The sequence below is a fragment of the Rhipicephalus microplus genome, chromosome X (assembly GCF_043290135.1).
Source record: "Rhipicephalus microplus isolate Deutch F79 chromosome X, USDA_Rmic, whole genome shotgun sequence".
Lineage (NCBI taxonomy): Eukaryota > Metazoa > Arthropoda > Arachnida > Ixodida > Ixodidae > Rhipicephalus > Rhipicephalus microplus.
This window is the reverse complement of record NC_134710.1, coordinates 174,921,792-174,940,226: the sequence shown is the minus strand read 5'-3', so window position 1 is coordinate 174,940,226 and position 18,435 is coordinate 174,921,792. Positions and strand designations below refer to the sequence as shown.

Genomic DNA, 18,435 nt, shown 5'->3' with positions numbered 1-18,435 from the left:
AGGAATGAGAGTTAATGGCGAGTATCTTAGTAACCTGCGATTCACTGTTGAAATTGCATAGATAAGTACCTCAGGGAACGAATGACAGATCATAATTACTCAACTGGACATTAAAGTAGAAGATTGATCGATTGATTGATTTGTGGGGTTTAACATCCCAAAACCACCATATGATTACGAGAGACGCCGTAGTGGAGGGCTCCGGAAATTTCGACTACCTGGGGTTCTTTAACGTGCACCCAAATCTGAGCACACGGGCCTACAACATTTCCGCCTCCATCGGAAATGCAGCCACCGCAGCCGGGATTCGAACCCGTGACCTACGGGTCAGCAGCCGAGTACCTTTGCCACTAGACCACCGCGGCGGGGCACTAAAAGTAGAAGAGTAAGTTTGAAAATTGATATGCACAATCCTCAATTCTTGCACAACAGTCTCGGCAGAAAACAGCACATTGCGATAGGTGTAATGATGCTAGAAGTTGTGAAGGAATATGTCTACTTAGAACAGGTAGTAACCGCGGAGGTGAATCATAAGAGTGAAATGACTAGACGAATAATGATGGGGTGGATCACATTCGGCAAACATTATCAAACCATGAATGGTAATCTGCCACTAACACTAAAAAGGAAAGTATACAGGGTGCGCCAGCAATCTTTAGCCAGAGTTTAAAAATATGCCAACACATGCAACTACCACGCGACCAAATGCGGTTGCTAACCGTTACCAGGAGTGAGTCACACAATTTTTTTTGTGTTACAAATATTCTTTAACTAGATCTGTTTAATTAACTAACTTTGGAATGAATGTTTTCCATACAAGCTATATCACTGAAGTGAATCTGTAGCAAATTGAACAAGTAATTAATCGCCTTCATACGTATATTTAATCAACTTTGTTTACCATAGATCTGTGGCAAGGCGACTACAGATTTTGTCAAGTATACGTTGTTGCCAATGAGAGAAACGAATGCATTATTACTAGTGGCAACGCCTCACTTATTATTATTATTATTATTATTATTATTATTATTATTATTATATTATTGTTCAATTTGCATACACAGATACACAAGAACACTGAGAAAAAGGGAGAGAGCAAGCTGGCAACTGCCACCTTGAGGGGAACAATGCCTGCTCATTCTTTCGAAAGGAGAGAAAAAACAGAGCAAACGTAGATAAGACGGCAGAAAGAGGAAAGAAGAAAGGGAAGTAAAGAAAAAAATGACGAAGACTTAGACAAGTAGAAACCAGAAAATTAAAAAATTGGACTATAAAAAGGTGGCCAGGTCCGGTTGGTCCATAAAAAGTAAGGAGAGCTCGATGGGCCTGGTCACGTCGGGAAGCACAACCTCTCGGAAAGAAGTCGTGCACTTAAGCCCCGGGAATTTATATTCCTTAATCAGTAAAGCCCGCTGCGTAGCAAATGCAGGACAGTGCATTATGATATGCTCAAGTGTTTCGCAGGAGCCACAGGCAGCGCACCAAGGACTGTCAACACGCCCTTGACGTAATTGTTCACGCACCAGCACAGAGCCCACTCTTAGTTTGCATAACGGCGCTCTGGAACGACGAGACAAGCCAAGGCCACGAACACGGCGAGGGAACAATGCGTTCGCCACACGCTGGTCTCGGTGCTGCTTTAGGAGGTGTCGGCGTATAAGCAGACGAGCGTTTTCCATCGTACATGAAATTCCCGGACAGTCGTCATGGTTGCAAGACGAAGCAAGGCGATCCGCTTCTTCATTGCCCGCACGTGGGCATTGCGCGCACAGCACTGCTCACGCTTAAATAATTCATCGTCCGAAAAGAGCAGTTTTCTCATTTACTGATCGATGTGGACACATGCGCAGATTGTTTGAAGCGAGAACTCAAGGAAGAGCGCAGTTTAGGACCATCAGCACGCCTTCAACATTACTGCAGTAACAAGTTAAGACGCTGTCGATGCCGAATGCCCTTCTGCACCGTATCGATTAAGCAGAGAGAAATTAAAACGACCCGAGCATTTACCTGATGCAATGTTATTTAACGCCCATCCACGCTGCAAAACACGCTGAGGCACAGTTTTCTCTTCATTCTGCCGCCCACCAAGATGCTCTGCTGTTTGCTTTCCCTGGTTCCGCGTGCACGGAAAAAATTAAAATGATCACAACCCATTCCGTCGAATGCTTGAAATGGAAAAGCGACTGCAATGCTGACATCGCCAACATAGGCATGTGTTCGTGTTGCCATGTTCTCTTTGGCAGCTGTTCATCCGTGCTAAGCACTAAGAATTCACATTTTTCAAAGTTGCTGAAAAATTCCTCTTATGTTTGATAGCGAAGATATGACGTGCACGACATGAGTCATTGAGGAAGAAAGAAGATAGAACTGAGAATGGCGTGAAGTAAGTGGCTTTATCCAGCCTTATTCGTTATCACGGGTGAGTGCAAAAGCCTCTTGGAGAAGTTGAAACGTGGTAACAAACTGTAGGAGCCAAAATAAAACCTGAGAACGCACGCGACAACATACGTTCAGCGGCCCTCGCACAATATAAAGAATATCACAGTCAGATATAATGTGCGCATTGTGTTTTCTGCTCCATGCGAATTGGTCAGGATTTCCCCTTTGATGACAAATAAGCAGCCCACAGCATTCTCCAAGAAGCTCACCACGCGATATGCGAAGTGGATCAACAATGTGGTATACAATATTTTCTTAAGCTGCAGTAGGGTGTACATTTATTGGCCAAAGGCCAGTGTTTCAACGATCGTGCAAGGGAGCACCGCTTGGGGATCAGCAACAACATGGACGGGAACTTGGCCGACCGCTGCAAGGACGCCCCTCTTCAGTGAAACCAGGTTACTTAGAAGGACCGGTAGCCGCGCCGAAAGAGAGACAGTTGAGACATTCGTCATAAAAAGGGCAGTTAGCCAGTGTGTTAGTGCCCCTTCACTTGATTTTAGCAAGAAGGATGTGCTTTTATTTTCAAAAATAGCGCGCAGACATGTTAATTAAAACTGTATGCTGCCTATTTCGCTGTACATATATAGGTTTCAGACGTATTTATATGCGCTGGAATGCTTTTACAGCTTGGTTCAGAGCAGTACCCGGCGCATGCGCTAACTCCGTTTTGATAGCTCATGACGATTCGCTCGTTTTTTCATGCTTGCTGCTATGAGATTACCTTGTTGGACAATTTACATAAATGGGCGTGGTTTCTGCCATTCAACAGCTGGAAGTTGGCACCTATGTCCATCGGATTGTTTCTTCGCTTCGTCCCCGTCGTCTTTGCGCATTGTATGTTTTTTTTCTTAACCAGGTTTAGTAGGCGAACTCACCGTGAAGGAAGTATAGTATCAATTCATCACTTCACCTCTGAGATGCAGCATGAATCTTAGCTGAGTATGCTTGTACATGGGTAATCTCGTACTTAGATTTGTCTGCATTGAATGCACTCGGGCGCAGGTGTCACATGTTGCACCGGCACTAATTTGTGTTTTTTTTAATTTTTAATTTCAACATGCTGTTGACCCTTTGAAGGGTTTTTACAGGAGTGAAAGCAAAAATAAAATTATAAAAAACAAAAAAAAACAAAAAATTTGCACAAGAGCATTGTTGCGTGATTATTCCGCCGTCCATATGAGGAGCGCATGATGAATGATGTGAGTGACATCGATTTGTTGGCAACGTAATATGATAGTCCTCTAAGCAGAGGAAAGCTTCCCTACAAATCACAAGTGGCACTTGCTGTCGTATGCTACGCTATCATACCCACTGTAGGTTTTGCTAGCAACGCGATTATATGCAGGTTAAGCCTTATGTTTATCAGAATATATTACTCATGAGGGCGATAACATAATTTAGTGTCCAGTCAACTTTGTTATTTCCTTCCTGTTGAATGGGTAGGAACAAGTTTCAGAAAATTTCATATTCGGCAATAAAGAAGACACAGTTTCGCCATAGAACAAAGCAATGAATATGACAGCTACAAACTAGAATTTTATACTGGATAACGCTATTAGCTAACTGCTGTACCTGCTGTACCACCGTTGTCACCAAACTCAGCGGATGCCAATAAAACACACCATTCGGTGGCCCTGCAACACGTTCCTGAGTCACAATATTCTCACTATTACCGCATGACGCTTCCCAAAAAATGTTTTAGAGTCCACACACACACACACACACATATATATATATATATATATATATATATATATATATATATATATATATATATATATATATATATATATATATATATATATATATATATATATATATATATATATATATATATATATATATATATATATATATATATATATATATATGTTACACTCTAAATATAGCGACTGCATCCCCAACGTTGATATATCCTTGGGCAATCGCTGCGTGCCTTATCGAGGGCCGATATTGGTGCCTGTAGCCTGAAACAATTTTTTTTCTAATTGTGAATGCAGTATCGCTGCAAAATATCGCAAAATTTGGTCGCAAGATTGTTTTGTAGCGAAAAACAGAGAGACGTGAGAAGATGTGAAGTATCTCGTTACATTATTTCTAGGACCGATGCAGAGCGGCGGTGGCTGCAGCATTAAGATCGCCAGGTGCGTGAGCGCGTACCTCAAGTTCGGTCACAGTAGGTTTGAGGAGCTAAGTTCTGCTGCGGGAGGCAACAAAGGCGATGCTGATTGCTGTTGTTAAGACACGAAGAGCGTTGATGTCGATGCAAGGTCGCGTTGTTAGGGAAAACTCCGCGAGAATACGGCACGGCCATGCTGGCCGCTGACATGTCTTCCTCGTCTCTCTTGCTGCAGTTTTCTTTATTGGGGACCTGATCTATGGCGACGCAAGGTAAAATATTGGCCGCGAGGCCACTGGAATGGCCGGCGCTGCGATAGTTATGACGTCCCAGAAAAGATGCACCTACTCGCCTTGCTGCGAAGTTGTTGTGGAACACGATGTTTGGGTGCAATTGTGGTGCGTGAGGTTCAATTCGCTGTGTGTGAAACTTCGTTTTGCCAGCTGGATATATTACCGCCATAAAACGAATGCTAGATTGCGTGCAAGCATATTTAACTTGGTGTATCAGTTCTATGCCGCAGTGCCAGGTGCGTGCAACGAATCTCGCTGTAAGTTTTCATCGTTACCCCAAACGTTATGATATGCGCGACACTTCGCTGGTGAAGCGAAAAAATGGGAAAGGACACCAACGCTAACTCGCGGGTCGGCAGCATGGACTTTCGTCACGAGGATTTTGTGTACGCGCCGCAGCTAAGATGTTTGTTAACAGCTGACGTGTGCTCACGAGCGCTCCCGGCAGCTTATTGCGGGTGTTTGCAGACTCGCTATAAATCAAGGGTCTCAAGCATGTGTCCCATTGACCGCATGGAGCCCGCTTATGTTTCACTATAGCGGCCCGCACATGACTGCCTCAGTGTCACACTCTGGTCAAATCTCCATCATTAAAAAGCACGCTCACGTACTACTCAGACATGACTAATTGAATGCAGCTTCAGAGGTGCATGCAACTTTTCCGCACGTTTGCATCGAGAGCGTCTTTGGCGCCCTGCATCGCCGGCGAATGGTCTTGCAGTGCGGCGTGTAGCGGAATGGTGAAGCGTGGTGCGTAAACTATAGGCGTCTAGCTTGCCTAAACGAAGATAGGGAATGAAGTTAAATCTCTCCAAACCAATGGTCTCATCTTTTCTTGAAGAAAGCAAAACAGTGCTGGCGCTGCACAAACTTGGTTCAACCACGCTCAACCACGGCAATTTTTTTTAAGGAAGAGCTGGCTGTGCACCTTTAAATTAGAGTGAATGAAGTTTTGTGGTCGCGCCACTTCTTACGCTTAGGACTATCTTACCAAAGAAATGCAGCCTGGTCGTTCTTGCCATTCATTTTCTCTCTTTTTCGAACCTTCAAGACTTTCAATGGGATAATCATGTTCAATCCGAATATAGTTATTCAACATGACGATCAATTCACACGGTGAGGAAGAGGAAGAATTGCGCGAGGGAACTTGTTTACGCCCGGCGATCAGCAGCGGCGCGCTTTGGTGCATTTCGCTCACTGACGTGAATTCATTTTCTGGTCTCAAGTCAAGAAGTTTCCGAGTGAGCCTCTGCTCAGCTGGCTGGAGCTCAAACCGGATGCAGAGAGCAGCGTAGTGGCACACTCTGCGTGCATCTTGGGTCCAGGAAACAAATGACCCACGCGCGGCGAAAAATCGCCGGTTCCCTATCTGCCGAGCTTGAAAACGCGACTGTTCGAGCGGCCGATGAAGAAGAGGAGGATCAGAGCCAGGCCTTGGATAGCCGCACTTTATGCGCATTGTTTCTTCTTTGAACGAGAGAAAAGTGAGTGAAAACGCGGTCTTTTTTTTTTAGAAAGACGTCAGGCCTCTCGCCTACGTAATGTGTGGGTCTTGTGTCGAGTATCTTTTAAAGTTTCTTTACGTTATGCGTGTGGCTTTTATTTTGACCGAAGTAGCTCAAGGGTAGGCTGATATGGAGAGACTGATGCGGTCATAAATGCACTGCATGACTGCTTCTGTGATAGCGGAAAACCGAAAGAGCAGCCCACGTCTGCGCTTGCATAAGCGACGACGCTGCATGATCAATTTTCCAATATCGCGTTACTTTCCCATGCCAAGCATTCATGCTCATTCTTCATCGTTGTTTATACGCTGTTATGAGCTCATGAAGGGAATAAGATTGGTCTGTTATATAATTGAACCAGTGGTTTAATAACAAAAGTTTTTTTGGTTAGACTCCCTATATTTACGGCAGAATGTGCATCAGTTATCTTGAACCCAGGGTTTAACAGGGAAGCTGTTAAAGCTCTAGCTAAAACGTGTGGCGAAAAAAAAAACTATCATCATAATCATAATAATCGGGGATGTCCCACAGAAATTGGATAAATTCTTCTACTCACCACTGGTCCACTAAGAAAGAAGGCAACAATGAGGCCAAGAAATTGCAGCAAAGTAACGACCACGAACCGAACGTACCGAGCACGTACAATGAGAAAATACTAGGGAATAACAAATCCAACCACGGCTGCAAAAAGACCCCGAAGCGATGGAAGGCTACGTAAACGATGACGTGCCAGAGCGTTTATGAAAGATGTGAGCGTTGGGTTTCAGCGAGGGTCTAACTCTCTTGTTTGAACAACTGTACAGGGCCTTTGACTGTCTGTGAATGTAGGTCGTTAAAATCGAACCTTCCTGCACTGAGAACTAATCTAGAAAGAATCTAAAGCATCACGTAGCTAAAGTCTAGCAACAATGTAGCATCACATATTTAAGGTATATCAACAACTTAGAAGACTTCAGAATCACCCAGTTTCGCTGTTTCAAGCCTTGCGCTACTTGGAACAAGCATCGCCATTTTAGATGTGAGGCAGCCCTTTCACTAGCCTGTGTAAACGCTGTCCCATAAGTACGCACAACCCTTTCGCCGCAGGTGTTGGAGCGGTGCCAGGTTGGTCCAGACCCAACTGCGCGTTGACGTCACTTTCTCTCTCACCCGCAGCAACTGCCGGCTCCTACGCCCGCTCGTAACGAACACACTTCTCTCTCACTTCATGCTCTCCACCACCTGCAACGCTCGACAGTGCCTCCAGTGGAATGACTCGACAGATTTAGTTGCATGTCGGCAGTAGCCGTACGGACGCAGGCTTCCATTGAAAATGGCTAGCAGGCGGCGTCCGTATGGCTACTGCGGACGTGTGACTAAATTTGTCTACTCTTCCAGCTTGTTTATCTGCGATAAAGCGTTCACGAAACCCAACCCGTCTTTTTTAGTTGCGAGTCAGCGCCTGTCTGTGTTCTTTTACTTCGTCGTCCTCTCGTGTTTGCTGTTCAACCAAGATGAACGCCTCCCGTGTCCTTGCGTTTCAAACAAACGCCTACTCGAGTAAATGCTACACGGAGTTTCGCTTCAGACCGTTCTTCTAGCACCCACGTCGACGCCAGTTTCATCAGGGTCAACGCCGTGCGCATCGCTGCTGCTTCGCATCCCATACGGGTTCCCTTCGGAGAGATGGTCCATAATTTTTTACATGCACCTAAATCCAAGCACATGAACACTCCAGAAGTCTGCTCTAATATTTATGTAGCCTCCATGACAAGGATCATAACTTCCAACGGAGAGATAAGCTTGAAAACACCGCAGCTAACGAAGGATGGCTCTAGTTAAGCTCTATGAGGGGTGCGTTTTATAGTTCTCTTCTTACAGAGTGAAACTATGTGACCGTAGAGGTAATCTAACGAAGAAGCGAGCTATGTTTATGTATAGAAAAGAAAAACTTATCGATTGCTAGCAGTTGTCGGCATGCACATTCCCAAAGCCCCCATCAGCACTGATTACATATACAAGATATACACAGTGTGATTGTTCGACAAGGGAAACGAAGAAAAAAGGAGAGGAAAGGATGTGGACAGGTCGATAGCTTAACAGGAGTAAGTGTGCGGTTCTCTACTCCGCAGTGAGGTATTATGCAAGCGAAAGAACGACGTAGGTAAAACTAGATGAAATACTGTTATTTGATTTATATCAACGCGACGAGTGCAGCTGAGTTGGCAGAAAGAGGAAGTGATTTTGGTTAACGTATCAACAAAAGTTCCTGAGAGAGAGCTTGACTGTGAATGAAAGCAACCATCGGTGAACGTATGTGGGAGTAAGAGTGCGTGTGACCGGATATGAGGCGAGCATGACACAGTGACAATGATAACGACGGGAAGCGTGTGCGATGCGCAAATGAGCGTTGCTGATTGTGTGTGTAATCAGTATTGTCGGTAGGAGCAAGAGTGAGCGTAATTATGCCTGAGTGACCATAAGGGCGAGCGTATCCTCTCAAATTATGAACTATTCAGTGCATAGCGTTTATGCCAACGTATCGCATTACGCTTCAGAGCAAAGCATTGTTTACGTGATGCTCGATTTTAAAGAAACGACTACAGTTTAGCCATGGTAATTACTGCCGTTCGATATGGAGGCTAAAATGTGTGCTAGTCACAAAAAAAGTTGATTTTTTAATGAAGTGGCAGAACACCAGGAGTTCATAGTATACATATGAAACGCTTGTGAAAGGAGGCATCTACACGCGCTGCAGCACGCGTACTTCAAACTGATCTATACTAAAACCGCGAGCGCGTGCGGACGAACACACGTATACGCACTTAATACGAAGATTATCTAAAATTTTTTCTCACAAATAACTCTAGCAAAAGAAGCTTTCGTGAATTTGGGCTCACGTTTCTCTGCGCATGCAACCGGATTACATGTGTGATAATGTAAAATGTGACACTTGTTCAAAAATGTCGGCGCATATACAAAGGAAGTGCCTTAAAAATGTTGTAAACACGATATAGATGACATAAACAAGTTTTGAACAGTGGTGCAAGAACAATATCAGCCCAAAAATTGGCGACATAACTATCGCCATCACATCTCGTTTAATTTAGAAAGCGAGACGACCCGTGATATTTCGGTTTGTGTTGCTGCTTAAAATACACTTGTGCCTTCTGTATCGCGCTCTGAAACGATCTACCAGGGAACTTGTTCGTAAGAAAACGTTGCACAAACATCATCGGAAGCGGTTTGTTGTCTGGAGGCACAATGAGCAGCTCCGTATTTGTCAAGATGGAGCTGATTTCAGCTCTAGCTTACGAACGTTCAGTAAAAAAAGAATGTTGAAAACGCAAATGACTAGTCTGGGAACAGAAACGAGCTAATGCTATTGTTTGGGCACTCAGGCCTTGACGAAGTTAAGTCACCTCTTCAAAGCAAAGTGGTTTCTGCCTAATTAGAATGATTCCCTCTTTCATTATCTGTTAATCATTGCCGTTATTTATATTGCTGTAAATGCTTTGTCTCGTTTGAATCACAGATCAGTCAATCTTAAACGCGATTAGCTTTTATTTAGCTATTGCAGCGGATGTCGCGTGGCTGGACGATCTCCATTGTGCCGTCACCCACTGTCGAGTGTCAACACAGCCGCACTCGGAAGATGTGTCACAAAGGAGAAACGACACTGACGACGTCATTGGTCGATGTTTTGGTACCACGTGGAAGTATTTGAGCATGTTTTGTACTTCTAGATGCATCCTACTTGCCATGTTGGGAATCAGTGGGGGGGGGGGGGGGGGACTGAAGCAAAAGCAGCGACAACAACGTCAGGAGAAACAGAGAGAAAAAAAAGGTAAACATAGAAATCAGAGAGAAAGTAACAGGAAGAAGAATCCTGAGTGGTTCGCTGAGATATCATTCACATTTAAAAACCTAAAACAGGTACACACTTGAATAATGGAATCATAAGAATACTTCTCGAAAAGATAGTAGGTACTATCTTTCGTAGTAAAATGAGAGGAACAACTGCTGCGCAATAAGTCGAGCCGCCACCAACGGGAGTCTCTCGCACCAGATATGCTGAAACGAAGTGCGTGCACCAACACTTCATTCCACCACCGTGTCGGCGTCACGCAGACTTCGGAATCGGCGCAATCTACTACAAGTGGAAGCTGCGCAAATTGGAAGCTGTTAGTGCATCCGGCTCTTCATTTCTCCTTGCTTCCAGTAGTTTATACCCTTTATACCTTTCGGCACCTGACACGCACACAAGCAGGCCATACCTCCACCCGCCAAATGTACTTTCGCTCGAGATCCTTTTCATAGTCCGCGCCATGCAGTCATTTTCCTTCTTCCCTTCTGTCCCCGAGTAAAAAATTTACTCTGACTATCACGCCGCCATCTGTCACATACAGAACAACACGTTGCCCCTTGCTCTTCAACAGGAGGTAGAGCGAGCGATCTCTGCTCTTTAACCCTCCACTGTTTTTTTTCCGCTGGGTTCCTGGGCATTCAGGTATTAATGACAATGAGCTGGCTCATCAGCTTGCCCACGATATACTGCATGGGGCACCGTTCATTCCCTGGCCCACACCTTCGGAAGACAGTGAGAGCTCCGCGAATAACGATGGGCAGATCTCCTTGCGTCACACTATCAAAGAGGTATATCTCCAGCTCAGGCTCGACAAGCGTCTCTGCCCTCCCCCCCTAATCCATCACTCACTGCGCTCGAGGCTCGAACTCTACGGCACATCTAAATGAATTACCTGATAACTCCCTCTCACGTTTTACTTTATAAATATAGGTTTAACTCCTGCTGTCCCAATTGCCCCTCCCCATATGCCGAGCTGTCACACTGCCTGTTTTACTGCTCAACTGCTCAGCAATCCAGCTATTACCCTGCCCCATTCCTTTCCATCACCTCTTGGCTCGACTGAATCGGTGCTGAAGGGGAAGAAGAACAGTGTTGACTGGTCGCACAGGCGGTCAAAATGCTTGGCCTGTAAATTGTGGCTGAATAAAAGTCTATTACTACTACTACTTCAGAGAGCACAGAAACCATAGTAAATGAGAGGGCGAAATAGACCACAGGCAGAGGCGGGTGTTGTGTGACGCTTTTTGTGCCATTTCATCCGGCGTCTTTTGTTCGGTGCAGTAAGGTATCCCTTCAAAACAAGCGCTAGTATGCACCATTGTGTCACAGATACTTGATTTTATTTTCACAGATGACGGATGGTGAACTCACTTTCCGTATGAGAGAGAGCATAGGGCTGAGAGCGACGATGGGGTAAAGATATTCAATTATGAGCAATGGCACCTATAACATTTAATGACAGATAAGACAGAACATTCTGGAATTAGAGGCGTTACTACGGTTAAATTTCAACAAATTTTATGAGATCAAAACATTATCAGTGGCGTCAACGCTATTTTCAAGTAATGTATCATTGCCTTGAAGCACCAAAGATAAAATTTTCGCAACGTGGATCACTTTATCTCGATCAATCTATCTATGAGAGCGCACACGAATGTCTACTGTAGAAAAATAAAATAAAAACTGATGAAAGCAAGTTAACCACATGCTTTATTCAATGATAAATGACTTGAAGTTCCTTCGAGTTCGCGAGGTGAGATAGTGAATGAGACGAACACAGCTTTCTTGCCCGTAGCTGCAAGCTGTCAGCGTTACGAAGATAAAAGCCATGAGCGATGCTTGTTGGGGGTTAACATTGTTGATGGGTGGTCTAAGTTCAGAGATATGCGACATGGGTATAACTAAACGCCTTTAAGGATATCATATTCATGTCTTCACTGTGACACAACTATTCGGAAGCAATCAATCAATTATTTTTCTAATTAAAATCAAATAAATAATCATCAATTTTATTTTCTCTTCACGCGAAAGAGTGTGAAGAGACCCAGAATAGGCAAACACTATATAGCATTAGTTGCCTATTCGGTCATTGGCACTTACGGAGGGCTGCATACTAAGTATCCAAAGTCGTCTACCGAATGAGGAAATAACGATGAATTACATATACGGCTGGGAATGGTTCACTGAGAAAAATATATGCTTGTCGCTACATTGTTATTGATTTCGCCAGGACAGTTCAAAACAAGTGGTGATATATATATATATATATATATATATATATATATATATATATATATATATATATATATATATATATATATATATATATATATATATATATATATATATATATATATATATATAATATATATATATATATATATATATATATATATATATATATATATATATATATATATATATATATATATATATATATATATATATATATATATATATATATATATATATATATATATATATATATATATATATATATATATATATATATATATATTGCAGTGACTGCTGTTGCCCTGCAGGTACAACATCCTCTTCTTGGCGCTGACGTACGCAGTTCCAGTTTCTACAATGGTTGTTACTTACTCACGAATGAGCTGTGTTCTTTGGGGAAGCCGCTGCATCGGCGAGTTCACCGAACATCAGCGGATCGCTTTGAGGAACAAGCAAAAGGCAAGTGGAGGACGGGCTTTTACCGAATTAACCTACGAAGTCACGATAGAGCACAACGCCATTTTCGTTTGCAGAAGCTCCTAACTTGCGCTAATATTTGCTTGTAGATATGTGCTCGGTTAGATTTACAAATCTGCTGCACAAGTTGAGACATTCTAGCACTTTTTATCCAATTTGAGTGCACCGCTTTCATCTCGTTGAGTCAACAGCGCGCTTCGACACATCAAGAAATTCCATTAAAACGGGCCTAAAGTTAATTTGTCACTATGATTTCACAACGAAGGAATGGCGTAGGAAATCAGAGACGGGAAAGAAAAGATTGAACTGTGGATGTTCAGTACTTTTCTTTTTTTCATGTAGTGATCTCTTGCACCGTTTTAAGTAAACAAATAAAATTTATTTATTTAATCGTTGTTTTTTGTTTATCAGTTTATTCGTTGTATTCCTATTTTCATGCTACTTGCATTCATTTAAACGTTTTTTATGCTGACATTTCTTATTATAGTATTTTGCAGCTTATAAAATCTTTTTGACGTTTGATATGTTTATTTTTGTTTGTTTATCTCTGTAGTTTTTAAACTCCAATTAGGTTCGAACTTCACTAGACCCGAAACTTTCTCTCGTTTCCTGTGAGACACAAATACCGGGGGAGCTAGCCACGTGCTGTGTACGAATTGTTATGAATCACGAGGGGTGATAGTTTGCAACAATACACTAAGCGGGAATTTTCACTTTAATGTGCGTTTATTGAATGAGTCAGACAGCCTGCGAAGTATCGCCCCTTGCCACCGCTAGCTCTCACTTTCTATCGAATCTCCATACGTTACGTGGTGATTCAACCAGTAGCAGGTAACGAAGAAAAATAACGGCGCTATCACGCAACAAGCTCTCTTAAGCCGAATACAGTGAAGACAGAACAAAAAAAAAAAAAAAGGCTTTGCACTGCACACACACCTTAAACAGTGGTGTAAGTGCATGCACTCCAGGGGCCAGAATAGAGATTACAGTAATGGAGGAGTGTCGAATTTGGTACATCGCGCAGTTATTGTTCATGACAATATGACGGCCTGTTTGCACAAAATTTTTCGTACTACCATTCAGGACAGAAGAACAGAAGCGACAGGCACAAAAAATGCGCACCTGACAATGAGGTCTATATACAAGCCTCGAACATGTACAACAAAAATAGGTGATTCGCTGAGCGGTTAGTGAGGAACAGCTACGTCGCAGCAGCTATAGCACAGTGTTTACAAGGTAGCCCATAGGTTCACAATTTCTGAGTCTCCTGCGTAACAGCACTGTTAATGTGCAGGAACAGGCCAATCTCTCGTAGTTTGCACTGCGCCATTAGGATATTACCCCAAATCAGCACTTCTGACCTTATGGCGAATCCTTAAAAAGGTGTCATTGAATAGATCTTTTTGTTGGGCTAGTTGGAGCATGCCTAACGGAAGAAATAAGGAGTCAGCCAGATGAACAAAAGCAGTGACTAAACATGCAAGGCTAGGAAACGAAAACATGTTTTTTAATGGGTTGTACTGTATTATCTTGTGCATTCTGTAGCTGCAGTCGTTACAATGTTTCTTTTTCTTGTTCATGTCACATTGGCCGTATACACCACGTTTCAAAGATTACATACCCCTTTTTGGTAAAGATACATTATTACGTACAACATTCACAGCTCTAAAATACATCATGTGATTAGTTCTGTCAAAATTTTAGCTTTTGTTTGTCCCCGTTTCATTCGAATAAAAATCAGTTGCCAGTAAAAAAAAAAGTCTTGTTGACGCCATATTTCTTTGGTTGAGTCATTGAGCCTTATAAGCAGGATGCTTTTGAAAAAAATTCCTGCTCACATATACCCTAAATATTGATTTACATCTAGTCTACCCTGAGCCACGTACAGTGCAAGGGTGCTTATCTTTATGGACGTACTATAAATAGATTTCCACAGTGTACGTCACAATGTAATTGAGCACGACACCTTCTGTATCAAACAAAAACAAATGATTTCATATGATTGATATGATGTGATAAGATATAATTGTATTGCATAATTTAAATAATGATCTTTTGACAGTAAAGATAAACAATAAAAATGATTCATGTACTACTAAATGATTTTTATAGACTAACAAGCTTTATCATTACCACTGAAATTTTGTAACACACACACACACACACACACACACACACACACACACACACACACACACACACACACACACGCACACGCACACGCACACGCACACGCGCATGCACACGCACACGCGCATGCACACGCACACGCACACGCGCATGCACACGCACACACACACACACACACACACACACACACACACACACACACACACACACACACACACACACACACACACACACACATACAAACGCGCTCACGATTACACATGTGTCTGTTAACAAAGTACCTTGCAGCCGCTGATTTCTTTCGCAGTTCTACGTAGTGGATAAACGCAATCATTTGAGGTAAAATAAAAGCAAACTATAGCTTAGGCCGACCTCTCTACCTTTCTGTATATAAATTCTCTCTCTCTCTTTCTCAGGCAAAAGAGAATGGGCCCTTCACTGTCAGAGAATTCGGTTGTCATAATAAATGAGTTCGCAGCCGAACGAACGGCTGAAGCATGCAGCCGAACAAAGAATTCGATTTTGCGGAGCTTGAGAAAGAACACAGAAGCACTTATATTGCCTCATTATAATTATTTATAAATATTTGGATACTATTCAAAGTGTACGCTCATGTTGGTGGCCGGCTCTGCTTCGATAATGAAATTTTGTTGCCATTCGTGAGCTCTTCACGAGTAGAAGAAATGAGGCTGCTTAGCTGGCCAGGTTTTAGGGGCGAAGCTGCTTGGGGCCTAGCCTTGTCGTCCAGGTTCGTCGCGGGGAGATTCGTGGATATGAGACTCAAATATTGTCCACAATAGACTAATATTACAGAACAATACAAAACACTGAAAAGCACAAAAGTTTTATACTAGTCGGTGACTTAACATACATATTACAGACCTTAAAAACTAACTTTGTCGTCGACCTTCAGTGTTTGCTGTCATGGTAGTTAGAAAACCATTACTATAGCGGAAGCATGTTTGTATGTGAATAAAAAAAACTTAACAATAGGCGAACGACAATTATAATTGCGAAGGACCAATATAAAATACCCGCAAGCCCAAACCCTTTATACAATTGTCGGTGACTTCAATGAAGATATTATGGATATTAGGATCTACCGAGCCTTGTTGTCCACTCTTTATGCCGCTGAATTTGCATTATATGAGGCAGCGCTCGAGAAAACATGCGTGAGACACAAAAATGATTTAACTATGCACGCATATCGATTATAATTGTGACATAGCAGTATAAACACCTACAGGCACAAATCCTTTATACTAGTCGGAGACTTAAACGTAGATATTATAGACCTTAGAACCGAAGTCCGCCTACTCGTCATCATTCACTTTGTGGATATTCATGCATTTTTTTTCTTTTTTGGCTTCACCAAGCTACATAATGTTTTAGCTCAATTTGCGTTTTAAATTGAAGAGGTATAGATCGGACTTGCGTAAATCCAGGTAGTTTCTCGCGATTGAAAAGAACACCTATAGAAAAAGAATAAAACAATAAGTGACCTGTTTTCCTTCCAAATCACCCCCTTTTTATTTCATATATTTTGACATTCTTGCAGCGAAATCACAACTTTTTTTATACATTCTTATGTACAAAAAGTAACGCCTTAGTATGTGCACAAAGAGTGCTGGCTCATGACATCGCTAACACTCTGACAAAAGGTGAACCGTAGGTTGAAAAAAAAAAACATTTTTTTTTCGTTTTCTGGGCTTTCATTGCAAATGAAAATTATGATGGCCGCAGTACATGAATCGTAAAGTGGTATGGTTCTGTGCAGCTATCACTGCCTAATTTTAGTATCACATAGTTCGGTGCACACCACACCAGAATTATCACGAAGTTTATAACGATGGTTTTTGTCGTCGTATATGTTTTCCGAACTCGTTGTCATGCCTAATAAAGTTTTTCTCTTCTCACATTTAGAGAAAGACAACAATGCACGTATGATGAACGTGTTAACCATCACAAAACGCAACGTTCTTGAAGGCGTGGAAACTCTTAGAGCATAGAGTCAGCTTTCCTGTGAGGCAACTTGCTCAAGTGATGACGGCGTAGTCATTTTCGCAAACAGTGTCTGCTGTAAACACGATTTGCTTATATTACTTGAGCCATTCGCGAGAGATAAGCCCGGGCCTGTGTACCATCGCTTGTTCTTCACTTGAACCGTAACTTGTGCCACCTTTAGTTTGCCAAACCAGTTGTTCAGAAAAGCGAAAAAGAGAATTACGAAGAAGGGTATAGTGCAGAAATGTAGTGTTATATGCTACGTTAACTTTTTTCTACAGGCTCAATACGCCATCAAGGCAAACGCATGTCGGTCTGTCAGAAAAGATCCGATGACTTTGATGTTAGGCTCACAATCATTAATAAAAAACGGCATGTTACTAAAGAGGCTCACACCTCATGAAGCGGCACCAGTTAGGGGGGGGGGGGGTTGAGAAGCTATCATGACTGAAGAGTTTATCATGTTTGCGAGCAACAAGCCTCATTGCGCCCGACACGTTGCGTACACGGCTTTTTTGAGTGGTAGAGCGATACCAAAATATATTCTTCCCTAGCGAGTCGTTTTTTTCTCCTTCGCTTAGGCTCGGTAATACTGTGCGGGGTATTTCGACAGTGTAATTCCAAACTACACCGAGTGTCAAGGGCAATACGCGTAACAACATGCACAGGACGTTTTAGATGGTCTCTTCAGTTCCGCATGTACAGCTGTCTGTCATACCGATGCGAAAAGAGTACACCTTTGTGAACAACACCCAACTAAAGGCGGCATAACAGTGTCGCATCGGAGCGGGAAAGTTATGATGGTAGCTGTATCTTGTGCGAAGGATCCAGTTCATATAAGTGACACCTTTGGAAGCAGGTAGACGACCAGAACGTGCGTGTAAAATCTCGAGCCAACAAGTAAAGTTGTCTTGCTGTATCATTCCTTGATAGAGGAATCGGGACCACACGTGTTCCTTCATGGGCTGAGCGGGCTGCATCATCGGCTAATTGATTTCCGGTAATACCAATATGTCCAGGCAGCCATTGATATATAATATCATGTCCTCGTGCTAGAGCTTGATGGCGGCAATGTCTTATTTCATGTACCAATTGTTCATGATTCCTCTTACGCATGGCAAACTGCAAACTCTGAAATGCTTGCTGCCTTCAAATCACGGAATATGACCCATTTTCCTGGACGCTCTTGAACGAGATATTATAAAGCGGCTCTTATAGCAGCAAGCTCTGATGCCATAGTCATAGTCGTTTGCGACAACTTAAATCGTCGTTTGCGACAACTTAGTCGTTTGCGACAACTTAATAGTCATAGTCGTTTGCGACAACTTAATTTGCTTGCAGCCGGAATTACTGCAACACCTGATGAGCTGCTGGACGAGACCG

General features: G+C 42.7%; 1 protein-coding gene across 1 annotated transcript in view; it reads left to right on the top strand.

Moving 5' to 3' along the window:
- LOC119176951 (tachykinin-like peptides receptor 86C) overlaps positions 1–18,435 on the top strand; it is a 114,679-nt gene that overhangs the window by 73,992 nt on the left and 22,252 nt on the right. Inside the window, exon 4 of the mRNA XM_075878243.1 lies at positions 12,750–12,900. Within this exon, the coding sequence (XP_075734358.1) occupies positions 12,750–12,900 (151 nt within the window). The remainder of the gene's footprint in view (positions 1–12,749; positions 12,901–18,435) is intronic.